At 50.1% G+C, this 22,289-nt stretch overlaps 2 protein-coding genes across 2 annotated transcripts; both read left to right on the forward strand.

Annotated features, from left to right (window-relative positions):
- Positions 1–2,785: 2,785 nt before the first annotated feature.
- On the forward strand, positions 2,786–3,337 carry LOC135999691 (olfactory receptor 14J1-like; the record flags this gene model as incomplete). Its single annotated transcript, XM_065653250.1, has 1 exon — positions 2,786–3,337. A coding segment is annotated over one exon (552 nt), but the record flags the coding sequence as incomplete, so codon positions are not given.
- Positions 3,338–19,386: 16,049 nt separating this feature from the next.
- LOC135999692 (olfactory receptor 14J1-like) lies at positions 19,387–20,019 on the forward strand. The gene has a single exon (XM_065653251.1). The coding sequence runs from the start codon at positions 19,387–19,389 to the stop codon at positions 20,017–20,019; it is 633 nt and encodes a 210-aa protein (XP_065509323.1).
- Positions 20,020–22,289: the final 2,270 nt, after the last annotated feature.

A 22,289-nucleotide genomic window follows, 5' to 3' on the forward strand; every position in this document is an offset into this window, starting at 1 on the left:
GAAAATTTAGACTTTGCATCTGAGTTTGACTTCTTGAGAGGTATCTTCAACTTCCTCTCAGGGTCTGATGTTCATGGACTCAGCACCAAAGCCACCAGAGGGGTCATTAAAGTGCCTGGGGCTGCTCCTGTGCTGCTGAGCTGGGCTGGGCTCCTGGGACAGAGGGAGCTCATGGCAAGCAGCAGCGCTGCAGAGAGACAGCTCTGCCCAGGAGCAGCTCCTCTGCAAAGCGCAGCAGGGCTGAGGGCTCTGCCTGGGGATCTCAGGGAGACGAGCAAGGCAGAGACAGATTAAAGGTGGTCAGGATGGGGAGGCTGACTGAGAGCTCACTGGGGGAGAAATCTTTGCAGCCCTTGACACGGTAAGTCTCTGGGTGCAGGGCAATGCAGCTGTAGCTCCTGGAGGCATCTCCTAAAACTAGAACAGCCACAGCTTTTCGTATCTGTCTGGAGGGGGCTCTTGTCAGGCAATGTTGGACAGCTGTGAAGCCGGGTGAGCACCCAGGGGTGCCCAGGGCTGTCCTGCAGAGCAGGGTCCCTGCACCCCAGGACTGTGCCGGGGCAGGGACTCTGCCGCCTGCCAGGTCAGCGCTCAGCCTGCCCGGGGAGATCCCCACGGTGCTGTGGGGAGAAGCTGTGGGGGGAAGGAGCAACCTCTGGCTGGGCAGGGTCATGCTATAAAGTGGGTGCTGCGTGTCTCGGGGCTGCTTACAGCTCCAGATCACTTTATCTCATGCTCAGGAGGCTTTTAAAGAAGCACAGCAAGAGAAGGGCTCTGTGAAAGGGAAGGATCCTATTCTATCATACTCTGGGTTGTCTATGTGGCCAATGGCACATGGAAATTAACATCTCAGTTCAGGAGGAGGCACTGAAATTCCAAATCTGTTACTCTTAGCAGTGAATAAACCTGTGAGTATCAGAAATCAACACACCCTGGCATACAGACAGCATCAGGATGACTTTTCCATGCTCATTGTTGTTGGTCTGATGTTCCCATCAGAGCTGGCCCACACAGAGCTGCCCCTGGGCAGTGCCCGGCTGCTGGGAGGGGTCTGCAGGGCAGAGCTGAGCACACAGCAGCTGGGATGGGGTCTGTGACACTGACAGGAGGAGACCTGGGCACAGAGACACAGCTGCAGGCAGGGACAGCTCCAGGCAGCAGAGCAGGGGCTGGTCAGGAGCTCTTTTGCTCCTGCTCTGCAGGTGGCTGCTGGGGGTTGTCTGCTGGGCAATGATCGGACTGTCCCTTTAGCACATCCCATCTCCAGGAGCCCTGACTCTGCTCTGCCTGTCCTGCTGGGCTCACCAGCTGCCCCCAGAAAGGCCCAGCTCTGCTGTAGGATGCCAGGAGTGCTGAGCCTTTCCTTGGGGTCCGCACTCTCCTGCCAGAGTCCTTTGCTTCTCTGGGTGAGGGGTCGTGTCCTGCTCTCTCCATCACATCTCCACCTCTGGGCTGGGACAGAGAAGAGTTAGCAGATCTGCCCTTTCAAACAGGGCTCTCCTGCTCCGGTATGAGTCCAGTTTTTTGTATTAATTAGATTAATTTTTGTCTGATGTCATTTTCAAGGTAGCACAAGCAAAAGCACAGGACAGATGAGTGTAAGACTGATGGACACTGCTGCTCTCCGGACTAAGCATTGAGCCACAGAAAACTGAGACATTTTGCCTGCCCTCTCTCAAGACTTTTCACATTTTCCCTCATAAAAATTAGGATTTCTCCCCCTTTCCAGATATGGTAGCGTAAAAATAAAGTATACAGATGAAATATTTATAAAGACATGCTATGTCTCTATTCTGCAGCCCACTCTCTACAGAATCATGAGTGCAGATATTGCACATTTCCATTAAAGCTGGACAGATGAGTAAAATCCTGATGGACACATCTGCTGTCTGACTGCACTGAGCCAGAGAAAGCTGAGCCTTTTTGCCTGTCCCGCCTCAAGACTCTTCACATTTTCAATCACAGAAATGAGGCTTTCTACCCCTAAAAAAACCCCACTCACCTGATGTGGTGGTGGAAAATTAAAAAACCCAGATCAAATATTTATAAAAACATGCTAATTGTCTCCTCTGCAGCCCAAGACTTTGAGAGTCATGAGCACAGATATTGAGGTTTTTCACTGAAGGTGGATTACATCTGCCATTCCTTGAGAACGTCAGAGGTGTCACAAACCAGCTCCCCCCATGTCCCCACTGCAGCAGAGCAAAGCTGGCTGCTTGGCAGTACACGGGCAAAGGTCCTGCTCCTCACCACATACTCAGCCGTAACACATCAGAGAAAGGAAATGCATTTAAATTGGGGTGATGCCTATGAAAAATCATGTGGCTTAGCTCAGAGGACTCTTTTCTAATTTTAAGTTGCTTTTTCTTGTTTTGAACAGAGCGCATATGCCTAATAGCAGCAAATGTCCAACAGCAGCTCCATCACCCAGTTCCTCCTCCTGCCATTCGCAGACACACGGGAGCTGCAGCTCTTGCACTTCTGGCTCTTCCTGGGCATCTACCTGGCTGCCCTCCTGGGCAACGGCCTCATCATCACCACCATAGCCTGTGACCAGCACCTCCACACCCCCATGTACTTCTTCCTCCTCAACCTCTCCCTCCTCGACCTGGGCTGCATCTCCACCACTCTCCCTAAATCCATGGCCAACTCCCTCTGGAACACCAGGGCCATCTCCTTTTTGGGATGTGCTGCACAAGTCTTTATGTTTCACTTTTTCATTTCAGCAGAGTATTATCTCCTCACCATCATGTCCTATGACCGCTACGTTGCCATCTGCAAACCCCTGCACTACGGGACCCTCCTGGGCAGCAGAGCTTGTGTCCACATGGCAGCAGCTGCCTGGGCCACTGGGTTTCTCTATGCTCTGCTGCACACGGCCAATACATTTTCACTGCCACTGTGCAACGGCAATGCTGTGGGTCAGTTCTTCTGTGAAATTCCCCAGATCCTCAAGCTTTCCTGCTCAAACTCCTACCTCAGGGAACTTGGGTTTATGGTGGTCAGTGCCTGTTTAGCGGTTGGGTGTTCTATTTTCATTTTTTTCTCCTATGTGCAGATCTTGAGGGCTGTGCTGAGGATCCCCTCTGAGCAGGGACGGCACAAAGCCTTTTCCACCTGCCTCCCTCACCTGGCCGTGGTCTCCCTGTTTGTCAGCACTGCCATGTTTGCCTACCTGAAACCGCCCTCTATCTCTTCCCCATCCCTTGACCTGGTGGTGTCTGTTCTGTACTCAGTGGTGCCTCCAGCAGTGAACCCCCTCATCTACAGCATGAGGAACCAGGAGCTCAAGGATTCCCTGCGGAAACTCATATCTCAGTGTTTTCTGAAGCAGTAAACTGCCCATCTGCTTCTATATGAATTTTATCATAGATAATCACACGTCCAGCCTGTGATCTGGATTTTCTGTTGTTATGAGTTGTTTTCTTATTGTGATAATGTCATCCCCTTTCTAATTCACTGTTGCCTTTTCTTTTATACGCATTGGCTGTGTAAATGAGGAGCAGTACTCTCTTTGTTTCTAAACAAAATAAAGGTTCCTGTAGTGTCTTGTTTTTCACTATATCCTTCCTGCAAGGCCTTTTTAGAGCTGCAGGGATGATTCCCGTGTGCATTGGTGGAGGGGAACAGAGTCCATCATGGCAGCACGGACAGGGAGCAGCAGCCCTTGGTCTTCCGGAGCTGTTCTCGTTCCACTCCCACACTCTCCTTCTCATCCCTTGTGTTGGTGCAAGGCCTGAGTGCTCTGGCAGCTTGGTCACCATCCTGCTGTGTGTCAGTCCTGTGAGCGCAGGCAGGGACAGGCAATGGGCACTGCTATGACAGAGTTGGCCTCCGTAACAGTGCTTCTATAAAGAAAAGTGATCTTCTTAAGGCAGTGCCTGAAGGCTTAGGTCTTCTTGCAAAGTTTCTGTCAAGAACATGTACAAGAAAGTGGCCCACAGATGAAACACCATTGTGCAGCTGCACAGTGTGTGTGTGCAGGGCTGGGCACACAGCAGTGTCCTCTCACAGCCAGGCCTCCTGCCAGAGACCTGCAGGACCAGCAGAGCAGGGGCTGGGCTGTGCCCGTGTGCACTGGACACCCCTTCGGAAGGAGCCTCAGGTCAATCATCATGCACTGGCCCCTCACAACCACCTTTTCCAGCACTGGCCTCTCACCCACAGAGGTTGTTCTTCCCTCCATGGATGGACACTGAATGAGTAGTTCAGCTGTTTGTGTTAGCTTTGTGCAGATGAATTGTGAGCATGCACGTCATGTACTTGAGGTGACATGAAGCCGAGTGATCACAAACACCATCAACTATTCCTTAGGGTTCCATGAAGGCCTGTGGGACAGACAAGATCTTGAGGTCACTTTGTGTTGGAAGTAGCATCCCATTGTTAACTGCCTGAATGCAGCACTGGGATGTGCTTCCTTCAAGCGAGCTCCTTGTGTCCATTCTTCCTGCCATGGCACAAGTCAGATGAGTGCAGAGCAGGGTGACACACCACAGGGCTCAGGTGTCTCCTGCCCTTTGGGAGTGGCAACAGGAGGTCGAGAGGGACTCTGTGACACCTGCCTCTTTGTGTAAAAGGGACAGACTCTGTCTCTGAGCATCCCTGGGTACACAAGTAGTCCATGAGGCCAGCTCAGATGTTGACACCTGACAGAACCCTGACATTTCTGTGTTTGACTACAGGAACAAACCCCATTTGACCAGTGAGATTCATCTCAGCTGCCTTGGACAGGCTCATTGCACGTGTTCTTGTCTGCTACGTCACCCTTCCCATGATTCCGGATTGTGCTCTTCAAAAGTGCCATAGAAACCAGAATGGTTCTGGGGTCCTTAGAAAACGCCGACCTCAAACCCACCTTCAAGAAGAGCAGGAATAGGAACTGGGAGAGTTACAGGCTGGACACCCTACCTCCCTCCCTGGGAAAGGGATGGGACATGTCCTCCTACACCCATTTCCTGGAATGTGAAGGCAAAGGAAGGGATTGCGGAACCCAAATGGACAGGGGAAAGAAAGGCATGTTGTGTACAGGGTGCTTGCAAGGCCTCAGCCATGGTGTCCTTCTGGGCAGAGTAGTGCTGATGGGGCTCGAGAAGTGGATGCTGGGTGGGAAGCTGGCTGAACCATCAAGCCCAAATATCATCAGTGATACAAAGTCCTCCATGCAGCCAGTTACTAGTATCATCTCTCAGTGACCAGCACTTGGGCCAACACTGTTGAACATCTTTATTCTCCCCTTCTAGGATGTAACAGAGTGCACTTTCATTGCGTTTGAGGATGATGCAAACCTGGGTGGAGGCCTTGAGCAACCTCACCTGGTTGACTGTGCCCTGAGCTGGAGAGTGAGACAAGATGAGTGAGACAAGGGCTCTCTTCAAACCTGAGTTATTCTGTAATTTGAAAGAATTTTTGCCTTGGAGAGGTTTTTGGAGAGAGAACAGGTAGAAGAATAGTAAAAAAAAAGTCAAAAGAGGAGATATAGAAGGTGTTAACAGAAATACAGCAGTTCCAGAGAAGAGTGCTTTTCATGCACATTGTTAGTAGGAAATATATTTGATGAATTTGAACAAGGTGAGGAAGCCAGATGGGTGTCTACAGCCGGCAGGGAAAGAGGGGCAGGTGTAGGACGGTGTAGAACATGCTTCAGTCTTGGTCAGGTCCTGGCGGCTAAGGAGGGGGATGGATGGGTGCTGGTATTATGAGGTCAGTTGTGTCTCAGAATCTCATAATCCACTCAGAAGCGTGTGGCTGTGAAGGGGAATGTGGGGTCAGTTCTGTCTCTGGAGCTGACAGGCCAGCAGCAGGGACATGGCTGGGAAAGAATCTCTGCCAAGGTACCCACAGGTCTTATCCAGGAAGAAGCCTTGGAAATGCATTGTCATGTCCATCCCACCTGAGAACATGACGGGACAGCAGCAGGAACATGGTCGTGTCTGTCAGAGAAGCTGAAAGGCCAACAGCAGTCACGGGATTTAGAAGATCGTGGTGAAGTTACTTCTCTCTGGTCAGGTAAAAGACCACAAGAAGCCTAACAGGTTGGGTTCCCTGCACGAAGGGCAGTTTCTTAGATGGTCGTGCTCTCCTTGGAAGTGGGAAGAAGCAGGGAAGAGTCAGAAAGTGCAACTTGGAAGGTGAGGACTGGATATCAGGAGGAAGAAATGTGACTGGAAGGGCAGGGCTGTGGTGCAAGAGGTCACGCAGAGGGAGCTGGATCAGCCCATGGCTTTGTGTTCCAAAGAACAGCCAGTGAGGGTGCAGACACATCAGTGAAGGGACAGAAATGCTGGGGTGAGAGCAGGTGGGGAAGCGAGATGGATGTCTACAGCCTGCAGGGAAAGAGGGGCAGGGATAGGACCGTGTAGAACAGCCTGTGATGGAGATGGCAAAGGGCGCTCGCAAGGCTGGAAGGGACCCACAGAACCCAGGTCTCTGTCCCCTTGGCCATGGCAGTTGTCTGTGCCACTGAGGCCTAGAAGAAGACATGTTGTCCTCATGGCACTGGGGCCTCGTTCCCTCCTTGCAGCCCCATGGGGAAGCTGGAAGTTGTTGTACCAGTGTTGTCCTTCCCTCAGCCTTGCACACCCACATCCCACGGTCCCAGGAAGAGCCCTGAGCCGTGTGTGAGGGACAGGATCCCCCTTCCCATTGCCTGGAGGTCATGGCTTCTCCTTTCTGCTTCAGAAAGCAAACCAAGAGATTTCTCATCATCAGAGCTGAAGAGAAGACTAAAAAGAGACCTCATGGTGGCTACAGCTTCCTCACAAGGGGAGAAGGGAAGGTACTGATGTCTTCTCTTTAGTGACCAATGAGAGAACCCAAGGGAATGGAAGAGAGATGTGCCAGGGAAGGTTTAGGTTGGAGATGAGGAAAAGGTTCTTCACGTAGAGGGTGCTGGACACTGGAACAGGCTCCCCAGGGAGGTGTCACAGCCCCAAGCCTGACAGTGTGAAGAAGAGACTGGACAACGTCCTCAGATACATGGTGTGAACTGTGGGGCTGTCCTGTGTAGGGACAGGAGTTTGATTCAATGATACTTGTGGGTCCCTTCCAACTCACGACATTTTATGATTCTATGAAATACTGGGTCAAAATTCCATATTGTCATTGTACAGATGAGTTGTAAACATATATTTTATGTACTTGTCCATTGTGTGCACGTGGTGAAATGAACCCAAGTGAGCACAAATGCTATCAGCCATTCCTTGGGGTGCCATATATATCATTGGGATAGAGATAGTGTTCAGGGGTCAATTCCAACCTGAGTTATTGTATGATTCCATGAATCTTGCCTTGGAGAGCTCTTTCAAGATGGAATAGACACAGGAAGACGTAAAAAAAAAGGCAGAAGCAGAGATATAAGTGTACCAGTGTAAACAGAGCACCTCCTCTGAGGAACGTTTCTCCACTCAAACCCTTCATAGGAAATCTATTAGATAAATTTGATGAAAGCAGCTTAGTTTTATCTGCTCACACACTGCACCACAAGGAGGGTGATGGCTGGGTACGATGCCATGTGCTCAGCTGTGTCTCAGGAACTCATAGGCCAGTAGAAAGCCAATGGCTGTGGAGGGGACTGTGAGGTCACTTGTGCCTCTGCAGGGGATAGGCCAACAGCAGGAACATGGCTGGGAAAGGGACCAGGAGGTCACACATACGAGACAAGTAATTGGGCCCAATCAGCATGATTTATGAAAGGCAGGTCCTGCTTGACCAGCCTGATCTCCTTCTGTGTCAAGGTGACCGGCTTAGCAGATGAGGGAAAGTCTGTCGTGGGGGAGTGAATCCGCCACACAGGCTGTGGATGTTGTGTACTTAGACTTGAGTAAAGCCTTTTACACCGTATCCCACAGCATTCTCCTGGAGAAGCTGCAGCTCATGGCCTGGATGGTGTATCTGCGATGGATAAAGAACTGGCTGGAGGGCTGGGCCCAGAGAGTTGTGGTGAATGGAGCCAAATCCAGTTGCGATCGGTCATGAGTGGTGTTCCCCAGGGCTCAGTATTGGGGCCAGTGTAATCTCTTTATCAATGATCTGGATGAGGGCATCGAACGTACCCTCAGTATGTTTGCAAATGACACCAGGTTGGGTGGGAGTGTTGATCTGCTGGAGGGTAGGAAGGCTCTACATACGGATATGGAGCTGCTGGTTCATTGGGCTGAGGTCAATTGTCTGAGGTGTAACAAGGCCAAGTGCCAGGGCCTGCCCTTGGGTCATAACAACCCCATGCAAGACTACAGGCTTGAGGAAGTGTGGCTGGAAAGCTGCCTGGTGGAAAAAGACCTGGGGGTGTTGATCGACAGCGACTGAACATGAGCCAGCATGTGCCCAGGTGGCCAAAAAGGCCAATAGCCTCCTGGAGTGCACGAAGAATAGAGTAATGGGCAGAACTGTGGCAGCGATCATCCCCTTGTACTCAGTGCTGGTGAGGCCAGAAGTTGAATCCTCGGTTCAGTTTTGGGACCCTCACTTTAGGAAAGACCCTGAGGTGCTGGAGTGAGTGCAGAGGAGGGGACAAGGCTGTTGAGAGCCTGGAGCACAAGTCTTCTGAGGAGCAGCTGAGGGACCTGGGGGTGTTTAGCCTGGAGAACAGGAGGCTGAGGGGAGACCTTTTGCTCTCTACAACTATCTGAAAAGAGGTTGTAGCATGAAGAGTGTTGGTGTTCTTCTGAGTAGCAAGTGATAGCATGAGAGGAAATGGCCTCAGGTTGTGCCAGAGAAGGTTCAGAATTGGTATTAGGAAGCATTTTTTCATGGAAAAGGTTGTGAAGCAGTGGAACAGGCTGCCCAGGGAGTGATTGAGTCACCATTCTTTGTTCCATAGCAGAGCTTCTAGGAGGATCTGTTCCATGATCTTCCCAGGCACAGGTAAGAGGCTGACAGGTCAGTAGTTTTCAGGGTCCTCCTTTCTACAGCAGAGAAGAGAAACACTGCCACCCTCAAAGGGTAGTGCTGTGGTACAAGAAATCATCCAGAAGGAGCATGAGATCAGTCCACCACCTTGTGTTTCAAGGAACAGAGCATGGGAGTGCAGACACATCAATGTATGGAAATACCAGGGTGAGAGCAAGGGGAGGAAGCGAGATGGGTGTCTACAGCCTGCAGGGAAAGAGAAGCAGCTGTGGGACAGTGTAGGACAATCTGTGGTGGAGATGGCAAAGGGCACTGGCAATGCTGGATGTCACCAAGAGAACCCAAGTCTTTGTCCCCTTGGCTGTGGCAATCATCTCTGCCACCAAGGCCTATGAGGAGACATGTTGTCCTCAGGCACTGGGGCACCTCATGGCCTCCTTGCACACCCCCAGGAAGGCTGGGAACTGTCACACCATTGTCCTTCACTCAGCATCACACAGCCCACATCCCCCTGCCCCAGGAAGAGCCCTGAGCAATGGGTGAGGGACAGGATCTGCCTTCCCAGGGGCTGGGGGTCAGGCCTTGGCCTCTCTGCTTCATCCAACAAAACCAGGCTTTTCCCAGCACCTCAGCTGCCTGCACATGACCCTTTGTTTATCTGCCATCATGGCCTCCAATTCTCTGCTCTAACGAGTCCCTGGGGAGGTTTTGCTGGTACTTGCCCTCAGTGGAACTCATTAATACTTCAAGGTACATAGTACTTTTTTCTTCTGACCTTGACTTCTGGCAAGGTTTGTGCAATCTCCTCTCAGCACCTCAGTGAGTTTCAAGGACTCAGCACCAAATGCACCATGGGGCTCATTACACTGAAGAAAGCTCTAAGAAACCATGTCTCTTCTTGTAATTGTCTTCTACTCTTGTACAGTGAATTAGAGAGTTTTCTTGGTGTAACTATGTAGAAAGATTTCAAAAAGCTTCTAATTAAAGCGTCTTTCTATTTTAAAGGGTGTATTTCATTAATTTTTCCGTTTAAAGAAAATATTCTATCAGTATTATATCGATCCAGGGTCTCTCCTGTGGAGGTCTGGACTGGTTGGAGAAGGTCTGACACTTGAGGCCTGACACTGTGTGGACAACCTTGCTCCTCACCTCCCCAACCCCATCATTTCTCTCCTTGGCCACCTGGGACTTGCATCCCTTTTCCTTACCCCAGACTTCTCCACTGCAGGCTGCAGCTGGATGTTCCAGCTCCTTTGCACCAGCTCCCACCTGCTCTCCTTGGAGACCTGGCTGCACACAGGCAAAGAGGGACTTTTCTTTCCTTTTGAACAAACAAAATAAAGCTGATAAGATTCATGATTAAAAGAAAGCACACTCCTCAACTGTATGCCAAGGACAAACTGCCACCAATGAGATTCACCATTCACAAGGCATAACCATGAGAAAATATTTTAGGCAGAAATGAATTACAAAATAAACACAATAAAAGAGTTGGCTAAAGACAGAATTAGACAGACTACCGAAAGACAAGGAAGCTTTTACCTCCTTGAAGCTGAAAGCAGCAACTGGATTGTTGAGAGATGTCTGAGTGATCAAAGAGTAAGGGGAAGGGAAATCCAGAGAGCAATCGCAAGTGCTTGTGTGCAGATCAGCTGCTGGAAATGGGACTTCAGACATGGTCAGTTTAGTTAGGGCAGGAAAAAATACATAAAAGATGAGGGAGATCAAATGCACAGCCTAAGACAGAGAGTGCTGAGAAGGGAAATCTTGTGGAAGATCACAAGTTCTCCTCTAGCTATTAACGCACACCCCGAGAAGTCTCATTTTGATGTCATGGGAAAACACTGATATTTAAAGTATTCAAAACAAAGAAAAATAATTATAACACCAACAATGTTTGATGCTTAAATTTGCAAGAAGACATTTCCTTCACTCTACATCTTTCATTTGGTTTCTTTTTCCCTCCATTTTTAAAAATTGTTCTCTAGATTTCTATCCTACCAAAACCTACAGCATTAAGAGAGATAATCCTTGTATCTTGCACAGAGTGAAAGGCACCAAAAACTCCACTGCCCTGGACTGTCAATGCCCCTTTTTACCCTTGGCACAGAGTGAGTCAAGCTCAAAGCTCTTGGCCACTCTTGCCTGATGCAGGAAAGAAGGAGAAAAAGGTTAATTGAACTGTTCTTTTTTAAGATGGCCATGTTGGCAGTGATCTCAACAGACCTGTGTTATCTGTCTTTCTATGTGATCATAAGGAAAAATATATATTTATGTGTTGGTAAATATATAGTAAAATATATAAGTGTTGCCACTTACTCAGCAAAATACATTTCCTACCAGCATTCTCAAAGGAAGAGTCTTTCTTCTGAGGAATTGCTGTCTCCCAAGCCTCTGTGACTGGAGGAAGGAATCTGGAGGAGAACAACCAGCAGTGGGTGGGGATCAAGTCAGGGGTCACTGGAACTAACACAATCCTGATCAGTCTATGGGACAGGAGGGGCAGCATCCCAGGAGCTGAGACAGCAGGACGGTGTCACAGGGAGGCCACTCTCCACCATCTCTGAAAGCTCATGGACACTGGGGACACTCCCTGACCACTGGCAGATCTCACACAGTGTGTGCGCTTTTCAAAAATGGCCAATGGGTGAGCAGGGGAACTCAAGGCTGTGCCCCAGAGCATGTCCACTGGGACCGCATTTCTGAGTGTCTGAAAGAGACGGTGATGGGGTTTACCCAGGGGAGGTTGTGCCTGTCCATCCTATTTGCTTTCTGTGAGGAAAGGACAGGGTTGCTGGATGTGGGGAAAACATTGATGGTCTGTTACCTGGAAGTCAGCAGGGCATTCAGCATCATCCCCTGCAATATTCTTCTGTCCAAGGTAGTGTATTATGGTCTGCATTGGTGTGCAAGTAGATGTGTAAAAAGCCATCTGGATGGTTGGGCTTAGAAGGACACGAGATAAAAGGAGAAACTTTTTGATCATGAGCATAGTCAAGCACTGGAAGTTGTTTCCCAGGCATGTGCACTCACTCTGTCCCAGAAAGCGACCAAGATGTGTTTGGATAAATCTCTGAGTAATCTGGTCTGACCCTGCTTTGAGCAGGATGTTGGACAAGACACCTTCTGAGGACCTATCCAGTCTGGATGACGCTGTCCTTCCTTTCCCTTCAGGGTTTCTATTAAGAGAGCACTCTCAGTTTCTCTCTGATCACAGAAATCATTCACATGAGGCACAGGGCTGCTTTACAAGTAACCAGAAACAGTCCTGACCACAACTTTTGCATCCCTTTTCATTTGCCCCAACCCAGGTTCTTCTTTTTTTCTGTGCTAATACCCTTCCAGAAAGAACAGGCCACCTTGTCAATCCTTTCAGAACAGGTTGTTCAACAGCTGTCAACGTCCACGTACAGATTCTGCACATCAGCCAGGCATAAAAGGCACCATTACAGAAATGGAGACGAGGAACTCGACCAGCTCCTTGAACCCAGGAATCAACACGCCTTGTCTCCTGAGATTCCTGGAAACACCTAAAGTTTAAGAACACAGAAGCGTGAGTCCTCGCTGAGTATCTCGGCTCATCTCCTGACCCATGTGGTGCTTCAGACTGTGAAGAGAATCAAAAGCAACTTTTTGACTGGGGTAGTTGATTTTAAACGCTGTCACACAGGGCAGATGAAGGGAGATCAGAACTCCAATCTCTGCTGCACTAAGAGGCTTGATACCCCATCCATACGTACATATCTCTGTGGTTCAGATAAAGGGTGGTCTTGCAAAAGTCAGCCTTTGCATCCCCAGGTGCACGGACACTGCTCATGTTCCTCTCCAGAGAGTGGCAGAGGCTGGATCGCTTTCTCAGGAGAAACTCCTTGCTGGAAAGTCACAGCTATGGAGGTGGCTCAACAAGGTTTTATTGCATTTCACTCAGCATCAGATTTGATATATTTGGTACTTTTCTGGGATAACACCTGCACAGATGATCACATAAAGACAAGCATTCCATAAGAGCTGGTTATGAAGACCCTGACATGAACAAGGAAACTCACCATGAGGTCTGCAGGGAGCAAGAAAGATTATAACAAGCATCAGGAAGAACCAAGAAGTTCAAGTCATCTTCTGAAGAGCGAGAGGCCCTGAGCAGCAGTGACCGCCCATGTGTGGTGTGGGAGAGGGTCAGGGGATGTGAGGTAGAAAAGGGTGATGGCTGACGATGTTAGTAGATCCTTACAACCATGTCTGAGCCTGCAAGTGGAATGTGGTTGATGTCTGTGGTGGAGGTGGAACAGGAGGAAGGTTTTTAGGGGGTTATGGAAAGAAGGCAGGCTTCTCTTGGGCTAATCATGTAAGGCAGTGACATTTGCATGCTGTGGGCATGGCTGTGCCTGGGAGATGGGAATGGCTGCTGCTGGGGCTGGCTGTGCTCAGTCATGGCCCATGAGCTGACCTCAATCTGCTCCTCTCTTGCACTGCCCACACTTGGATGGTCCTCAGGAATCATCCATGAGCCTGGAGGAAGCACCAACCTCCTGGAGTGTTGGCCTGTTGCTGGATGACAAGAGCAAAAGGTTTGTGAGACACATGGGAGTGCAGGATGAGAGTGGTCTATGCGTAGCAGTGAGTGTGTTAAAGGCAAGAAGAAGACCTGAAGAGCAAGGGCTGGTCATGTTAATGTGGAATCGACTGCCTTTGGTTTTAATTTTAGGGCAGCAGAAGAAGGAACATGTGCATTTCAGTGCTGGGGCATGGATCCAAATTGAGGATTCAAGCAAGTTTGGGACTGGGACGGCTTAGGTGATCGAGAACCATCGCCAGGTCTATGAAAGAAGCTGAATGGGTTTTGAGGACCTCACAGGCATTGCCAAATCCTCAGAAAACCAGAGCCTTGTGGTTAAAGGAACAGCACCTGGCACCAAACCCACACCCAAAACACAAATACCTTCACAATGACCACAGGCTGAGCCTGAGAAATATGAGAGAAATGATCTCCTTTGGCTGGTCCTGGGGTCAGGGCTCAGCCATTCTGTCCTGGTTGAGACAGACAAACGACATAGACCAAGTTCTTCCAGGATGAAAGTAGTAGATGCCATTTATTGCCACAAGTGCATTTTTATACAGTTTTACCAATTCATGTGTCTCTTCACTGTTGGTTACAAGTTACAGCAGTAACATCTCATTGGCTAATTTTGCTGTCATCAATGTTACTCTTCTACTCCCTTCTCTCTCACGGGTACACATTAATATGTCCGGATACTCCTTTACTCCCATCTTTCTCATGGGTAGGCCTTAATATCTTCAAGGCTGATCTCTGTTCCCATGCCCTCCGTCAGGGAATCCACGGACCCACTGTAGTCCCCCACACCATTCTGATGACGAACAGCCATGAAGGGCTCACATGGCATCAGAGCGACCTGCACATCACCTTTACCACCTGTAGCCAGTGTCTCAAGGCTTTTGCTTCACCAGCCTCCAGGGACAGGGACCTCGACTGCTTGTTTCCTTCAGCGCTGGGTCAGTTATGGCCCTTGGTGGGGTCCCAAACGCCCTCACAAACTTCAGTTTATTTCTGCCTTTCACTTCATTAGAGGTTTGTTCATTCTTTCAGTAGCTGCAGTTCAGGATCATGGCAGCAGAGGGCTCATTAACATCCAAAATGCTCTTACAAGCCAAGGTTCTGTGCAGCATTTTCCTGAAGGCTTCGAGTCTGGTGTGGATGATTAGGGAGATTTCAGGAATAGCCAAACAGAGAGCATTTCCATAATAAATAGCAATAAAGCCAAATTTCTTCTGTTTCCTTCCCTGCTCACCCTTCCCTTCCTTTCCAGAACAGGTGGTATCAGCAGCCTCCAGTGCATATGGATGTGGAGCATCTCCTGATAGAGACTGAATATGTCAGAAAAGTGGGTGCCTAAATCACCACGTGAGAGAGGAGATAGTCCAGGCCACCTCAAGAGGAGTCACATCCTCTGGACCAAAGCAGGGTGTTCCTGGGAATCTCAGATGCCACAGCACAGCTATACCTGTGTTCAGGGAGCTGGTCAAATGACCCATCTCCTTTTTTGTAATCGTGTTTGAGTTTACTCAGGTAACCCCTGACTTAAGCCCCATCCACTCCTGGGTGTTCTCCAGACTCCTGCCTTCAGGAACAATGTCCTGGGAGGCCTTGCTGGTGAAGATGGAGACAAAGAAGCCATGAAGTACCTCAGTCCTGTCTGATTCTACTCTTAGGAAGTTCAGCAGCAGGCCCATGATCGCCCTGTGTCTTCTTTTACTGTAAGGAAGCTGTGTCAGCTCATCTTGCTGCCCTGAGCCTCCCCTGCAGGTATGAAATCCAGGGCAGCTTTGGCATCACTCCCTACATCTATAGACAAGGTTTCTAAATTCCCCCTTTGCAGCTTCCCCTGCTTCCACAGTCTGTGTGCTGCCTTTTTGCCCTGGAGCTCCATCAGTTCAGACAAGCAGCCTCACGAGATAAATGCTTCTTTTCATGAGTACTTGGAGAGATCATTCTTGTGCTTGGAACAGGCTGTTCTGTAAGGCTGATCAGATTTCCTGAGGTCCTTCACCCTTCACACCTACTTCGATGTCACCATCTCACCCACCATCCTCCAGTTATCATCTTCCAGGGGCCTCAGCTCCACTTTCTCATCCCTGACTGTTACATCCCTGACCAACTCTTTCTGCTTTGTAAGTGTGAAGTCCCACAGGGCACCTCACCTCACTGACCCCTCAGTCACCCGTGTCAGGAAGATGTTGTCAATGAGCTCCAAAACCCTCCTGGACGCCTGGTACCTTGCAGATATTGGAATATCTTAGGTCTGCAACAAGGAAACATGAGGCCTGGAAACATGACGCTTCTTTCATTTATCTGAAGGAGGCCTCATCTAATTCCTCTTCCCGATCAGGGAGCCTGTAGCTGATGTCCAGTCACCACAACATTGCTCATGTTGTTCTGCCCTCTCATGCTGACTCCTCAACGTTCAGCTGACATTGTCTCCATGCATTCCAAATGCTCTCCCACATGAAGGCAAAATTCCACTCTCTGTGTCCTGTAACTCCTCATGCTCTTGTCTTAGGAGAGACACCCTCATCAGGATAAGCCATCCGCATGCAAACATTAACAGCTGAGCAAATGGACCTTCAGTCAAGGGAGAGTCCAGACCTTGAGAAAATCTGGGATTTGCCCATCAGAAAGTTCTGAAACTGAACAAGGAGAAGTGAGCAGTGCTGGGGAGGCTGCAGTAATAGGAGAGAAGCCTGAGAGTGCGTGAAGGGTGGTTTCAGAGATGGTGGAGGTTTTCTTCATAGTGGAAAGCAGCATGAGAAAGAAATCAAGGCACAAAGTGCAGCCAGGGAGGTCCATGCTGGACATGCAGAGAAAGGAATGTGAGTGGAAGGGCAGTGCTGTGGTGGAGCAGGTCACCCAGAGGGAGTCTGCATCAGCCCAAGGCTTTGTGCTTCAAGGAACAGCTGGGGAGGATGGAGAGATCTCAGCAAAGGAAGGAAGATGCTCAGACAAGAGCAAGGTGGGGTAGCAGGGGGGATGTGTCCAGCCTGCAGGGAAAGAGGTGCAGGTGATGGCACAGCATAGGACAGGCTGTTGTGGAGATGGTCAAGGGATGTAAAGAGGCTGAAAGCCGCCATCAGACATGAGCTCCTTCTCCCCTTAGCGATGGCCGTTGTCTCCACCTCTAGTGTCTGTGACGAGACATCTTGTCCTTACAGCACAGGGGCCTCATGGCCTCCTTGTCCCCAGCCAGGAACCTGGGAGGTGTGGGACCATAGTCCTGCCCTTGGCCTTGCACAGCCCCACATCACAGTGTCCCAGGAAGAGCCCTGGGCAACGTGGGAGGGACAGGATCTGATTTCCCAGGGTCTGGGGGTCAGGGCTTGGCCCTTTGGTTAATGAAAAACATCCAGGTGTACTCAGAATCAGAGCCACCTCTACTTTGCTTTTAGGGACTTGTCATTTCTGCCTCCAGTTTTCTGCTCTAACTGACCTTGGGGATGGTTTCTCAGTAGTGTCCCTCAGTGGGACCCATTAACATCACAAGAAACCTTGGAGTTTGAATCTGACTTTGACTACTTGAGAAGTTTCTTCAATTCCTCTCAGGCTGTGAGGCTCATGGACTCAGCACCAAACCCACCAGAGGGGTCATTAAAGTGCCTGGGGCTGCTCCTGTGCTGCTGAGCTGGGCTGGGCTCCTGGGACAGAGGGAGCTCATGGCAAGCGGCAGCGCTGCAGAGAGACAGCTCTGCCCAGGAGCAGCTTCTCTGCAAAGCGCAGCAGGGCTGAGGGCTCTGCCTGGGGATCTCAGGGAGACGAGCAAGGCAGAGAGAGATGAAAGGTGGTCAGGATGGGGAGGATGACTGAGAGCTCACTGGAGGAGAAATCTTTGCAGCCCTTGACAAGGTAAGTCTCTGGGTGCTGCAATGCAGCTGTAGCTCCCGGAGGCATCTCCTTAAAACTGGCACCCGCACAGCTTGTGGGATCTGTATGGAGAAGGATCTTGGTAAGCAGTGTTGAACAGCTGTGAGGCCAGGTGAGCAGCCAGGGGTGCCCAGGGCTGTCCTGCAGAGCAGGGTCCCTGCACCCCAGGGCTGTGCCAGGGCAGGGACTCTGCCGCCTGCCAGGGTCAGCGCTCAGCCTGCCCAGGGAGATCCCCACGGTGCCGTGGGGAGAAGCTGTGGGGGGAAGCAGCAAATTCGGGCTGGACATGGTCCTGCTATGGAGGGGGTGCTGCATGTGTCAGGGCTGCTTACAGCTCCAGATCACTTTAGGAGCTGCCCAGGAGGCTTTTGAAAAAGCACAGCAAGACAGGGGCTCTGTGAAATGGAAGGATCTTATTCTATCAGTCTTATACTCTGGGTTGTCGATATGGCCAATGGGAAACAGAAATTAATATCTCAGTTCAGGAGGAGGCACAGAAATTCCAGAAATCTTGCTCTGACAGGTGAATAAAAGTGTGAGTATCAGAAATCAACACACAATCACTTGCAGACAGCATCAGGATGACTTTTCCAGGCTCATTATTGTTGGTCTGATGTTCCCATCAGAGCCGGCCCGCACAGAGCTGCCCCTGGGCAGTGCCCGGCTGCTGGGAGGGGTCTGCAGGGCAGAGCTGAGCACACAGCGGCTGGGATGGGGTCTATGACACTGACAGGAGGAGACCTGGGCACAGAGACACAGCTGCAGGCAGGGACAGCTCCAGGCAGCAGAGCAGGGGCTGTTCAGGAGCTCTTCTGCTCCTGCTCTGCAGGTGGCTGCTGGGGGTTGTCTGCTGGGCAATGATCGGACTGTCCCTTTAGCACATCCCATCTCCAGGAGCCCTGACTCTGCTCTGCCTGTCCTGCTGGGCTCACCAGCTGCCCCCAGAAAGGCCCAGCTCTGCTGTAGGATGCCAGGAGTGCTGAGCCTTTCCTTGGGGTCCGCACTCTCCTGCCAGAGTCCTTTGCTTCTCTGGGTGAGGGGTCGTGTCCTGCTCTCTCCATCACATCTCCCCCTCTGGGCTGGGGCAGGGAAGAGTTTGCAGATCTGCCCTTTCAAGCAGGGCTCTCCTTCTCCAGTATGAGTACAGTTGTTTGGAGTAATTAGATTAATTTGTTTCTGAAGTCATTTTCATGGCAGCACAAGGTGAAGCACAGGACAGATGAGTACAATCCTGATGGACACTGCTGCTATCTGACTCTGCACTGAGCCAGAGAAAGCTGAGAATTTTTCAGTCCTATCGCAAGACACTTCACATTTTAATCACAGAAATGAGGATTTGTACCCCTAAAAAAGCCCGCTCACCTGATGTGGTGGTGGAAAATAAAAATAAAACAGTTAAAATAATGATAAAGACATGCTAATTCTCTTCTCTGCAGCCCATGGCCTTGACAGTCATGAGCAGAGATATTAAACTATTTCATTGCAGGTGGATTACATCTGCCATTCCTTGTGAATGTCAGAGCTGTCACAAACCAGCTCCCATGTCCCCACTGCAGCAGAGCAAAGGTGGCTGCTTGGCAGCACATGGGCAGAGGTCCTGCTCCTCACAGCACACTCAGCCAGCACAGACCAGAGAAAGGAAATGCATTTAAATTGGGGTGATATCTGTAAAAAATGGTATGGCTTTGCTAAGAGGAGTTTGTCCTAATTTTAAGTTGCTTTTTTTTTTTTTTTTTAAACAGAGCCCACATGCCAACAAACAGCAAATGTCCAACAGCAGCTCCATCACCCAGTTCCTCCTCCTGCCGTTCGCAGACACACGGGAGCTGCAGCTCTTGCACTTCTGGCTCTTCCTGGGCATCTACCTGGCTGCCCTCCTGGGCAACGGCCTCATCATCACCACCATAGCCTGTGACCAGCACCTCCACACCCCCATGTACTTCTTCCTGCTCAACCTCTCCCTCCTCGACCTGGGCTCCATCTCTACCACTCTCCCCAAATCCATGGCCAACTCCCTCTGGAACACCAGGGCCATCTCCTTTTTGGGATGTGCTGCACAGCTCTTTTCATTTACCTTCTTGGCAGAAGCAGAGTTTTCTATACTCACCATCATGTCCTATGATCGCTACGTTGCCATCTGCAAACCCCTGCACTACGGGACCCTCCTGGGCAGCAGAGCTTGTGTCCACATGGCAGCAGCTGCCTGGGCCACTGGGTTTCTCACTGCTCTGCTGCAAACGGCCAATACATTTTCACTGCCACTGTGCAACGGCAATGCTGTGGGTCAGTTCTTCTGTGAAATCCCCCAGATCCTCAAGCTTTCCTGCTCACACTCCTACCTCAGGGAAGCTGGGCTTCTTGTGGTTAGTGCATTATTAGCATTTGGCTGTTTTGTGTTCATTGTGGCGTCCTATGTGCAGATCTTCAGGGCTGTGCTGAGGATCCCCTCTGAGCAGGGACGGCACAAAGCCTTTTCCACATGCCTCCCTCACCTGGCCGTGGTCTCTCTTTTCATCAGCACTGCCATGTTTACCTACCTGAAACCCCCCTCCATCTCTTCCCCATTTGTGGACCTGGTGGTGTCTGTTCTGTACTCAGTGGTGCCTCCAGCAGTGAACCCCCTCATCTACAGCATGAGGAACCAGGAGCTCAAGGATGCCCTGTCGAAACTGAATGACTGGATTTCTTCTGAAGCTATAAACTGTCTCTGTCTTCTACATAAGAGTTATAGTCTAACTCACTGAAGGGTCATCCTGTTTGCAGTATTTTTTCTCTCTAGTTGTGTTTTTTTCTTATAATATTTTAATTCCCTTTGTAATTCACTGCCTGCTTTTCTTTTCTCGTCGAGTGTCTGTGTCAACAAGGAATCATGCTCTCTGTGTTAAAGCAAAATAAAGGGCCCTTCAGCAAATTGTTTTCTGCAGACATTCTAACTCCAAGGCCTTTTTTGAGCTGCAGGGAGAGTTCATGTGAGCATGGGTGGAAGGGAAAAGAGGTCTTGCATGGCAGCACGGACAGGGAGCAGCAGAGCTTGGTCTTCCAGAGCTGTTCTCGTTCCACTCCCACACTCTCCTTCTCATCCCTTGTGTTGGTGCGAGGCCTGAGTGCTCTGGCAGCTTGGTCACCGTCCTGCTGTGTGTCAGTCCTGTGAGCGCAGGCAGGGACAGGCAATGGGCACTGCTGTGACAGAGCTGGCCTCAGAGCAGCCTTTCCAGAAAGAACGGTCATCTCCTCAGGGCAGTGCATGATGGTTTATATCTTCTTGCAAAATCTATCTCAAGCATATGCCTACAAAAGTGGCCCACAGATGAAACACCGTTGTGCAGCTGAACAGTATGTGTGTGCAGGGCTGGGCACACAGCAGTGTCCTCTCACAGCCAGGCCTCCTGCCAGAGACCTGCAGGACCAGCAGAGCAGGGGCTGGGCTGTGCCCGTGTGCACTGGACACCCCTTCGGAAGGAGCCTCAGGTCAATCACCATGGACTGGCCCCTCACAACCACCATTTCCAGCACTGGCCTCTCACCCCAGCTCAGAGTTCTTTGTCCCTCTATGGAATTACTCTGAATGAGTAGGTCAGAGGTTCATGTTTGCATTTTTCAGATGACATGTAAGCATACACTTCATGTATGTGAGGTGACATGAACCCGAGTCAGCACAAACACCATCAGCTATTCCTTGGGTTTCCACGAAGGCCTGTGAGACAGACAGTTTATTGAGGTCACATCATGTTGGGACTAATATCCCATAGGAAACCACCAGAATGCAGCACTGGGATGTGCTTCCTTGAGCCAATGTCCATTCCTAATGATGAGGGACGTCAAAGAAGAATGCAGAACATGATCACACACCATGGGGCTGAGGTGCCTCCCATCCTTTGGGAATAGGAACAGGAGGCCAGAGAGACACTGTGACTCCTGTATCTGCCTGTAAAAGGGAAAGTGTCTGACCCTGAATATCTCAATGTGTTTTAAGAGTCCACGAGGCCAGCTCAGATGTGGGTGCCTGACAGAACCCTGATATTTCTGTGTGTGACTCCAGGGACTCCCAGTGGCCCAGTGAGATTCATCTCAGCTCCCTTGGGCAGGCTCATCGCGAGTGTCCCTATTTGCTACATCACCTTTGCCATCTCCATCACATGCTGTTCTACACAGTCCTACACCTGCCCCTCTTTCCCTGTGGGAAATTCTGGATTGTGGTGTCAAAAGTGCCAGAGTAATCAGAGAGGTTCAGAGGTCTCTTAGAAAGGCAGACGTCAAACCCATCTTCAAGAATGGCAGGAAGGAGAACTGGGAGAATTACCGGCTGGTCAGCCTACGTCTGTCCCTGGGAAGGGGATGGGCCACATCCTCCTGCATCTATTTCCAGGCAGTCGAAGGACAAGGAAGGGATTGCTGAACCCAAATGGCCAGGGGAAAGAAAGGCATGTTGTGTACATGGAGTTTTGCAAGGCCCCAGACATGGTCTCCTGTGGTGGCCTTAGAGCAGATTGGTGAGGTCTGGGATGAAGATGTGGATGTTTTGATGGGTGGGAAGTTGGCTGGATGACCAAGCCCAAACATCATCAGTGGTACAAAGTCCTCTGTTTAGCCAGTTTCTAGTGGCATCCCTCAGTGATGAGTACTTGGGGCAACACTGGTGAATGGGTTTATTCTCCTCCTGCATCATGTCACGGAGCACATTTTCAGCTCCTTTGTGGATGATGGAAAGCTGGGCAGAGGCCTAGAACAACCTCACCTGGTGGACCCTGCCCTGAGCAGGAGAGTGAGACAAGATGATGTTCAGGGCCTTCATCAAACCTGAGGTATTATATGATTCAATGATTTTTTACCTTGGAGAAGTGTTTGAAGACAGAATATGTAGTCCTTACCAGTTAGAAGAATGAATCCTGCCTGCAATTGCTAACCTAAAATATGTAAATCCTCTCAGTTTTGGTCACTCTGCTCCTCTAACAAAGATTAAAGTGACTTTTAAAACACCTGATCAGAACGTGCAAAGAATACTGTCCTTGCAGTG

Source organism: Caloenas nicobarica, chromosome 29, assembly GCF_036013445.1.
Source record: "Caloenas nicobarica isolate bCalNic1 chromosome 29, bCalNic1.hap1, whole genome shotgun sequence".
Lineage (NCBI taxonomy): Eukaryota > Metazoa > Chordata > Aves > Columbiformes > Columbidae > Caloenas > Caloenas nicobarica.

Coding starts and splice junctions, on each gene's coding strand:
- LOC135999692 (XM_065653251.1), top strand. CDS start 19,387: ATGTCCTATGATCGCTACGTTGCCATCTGCAAACCCCTGCACTACGGG.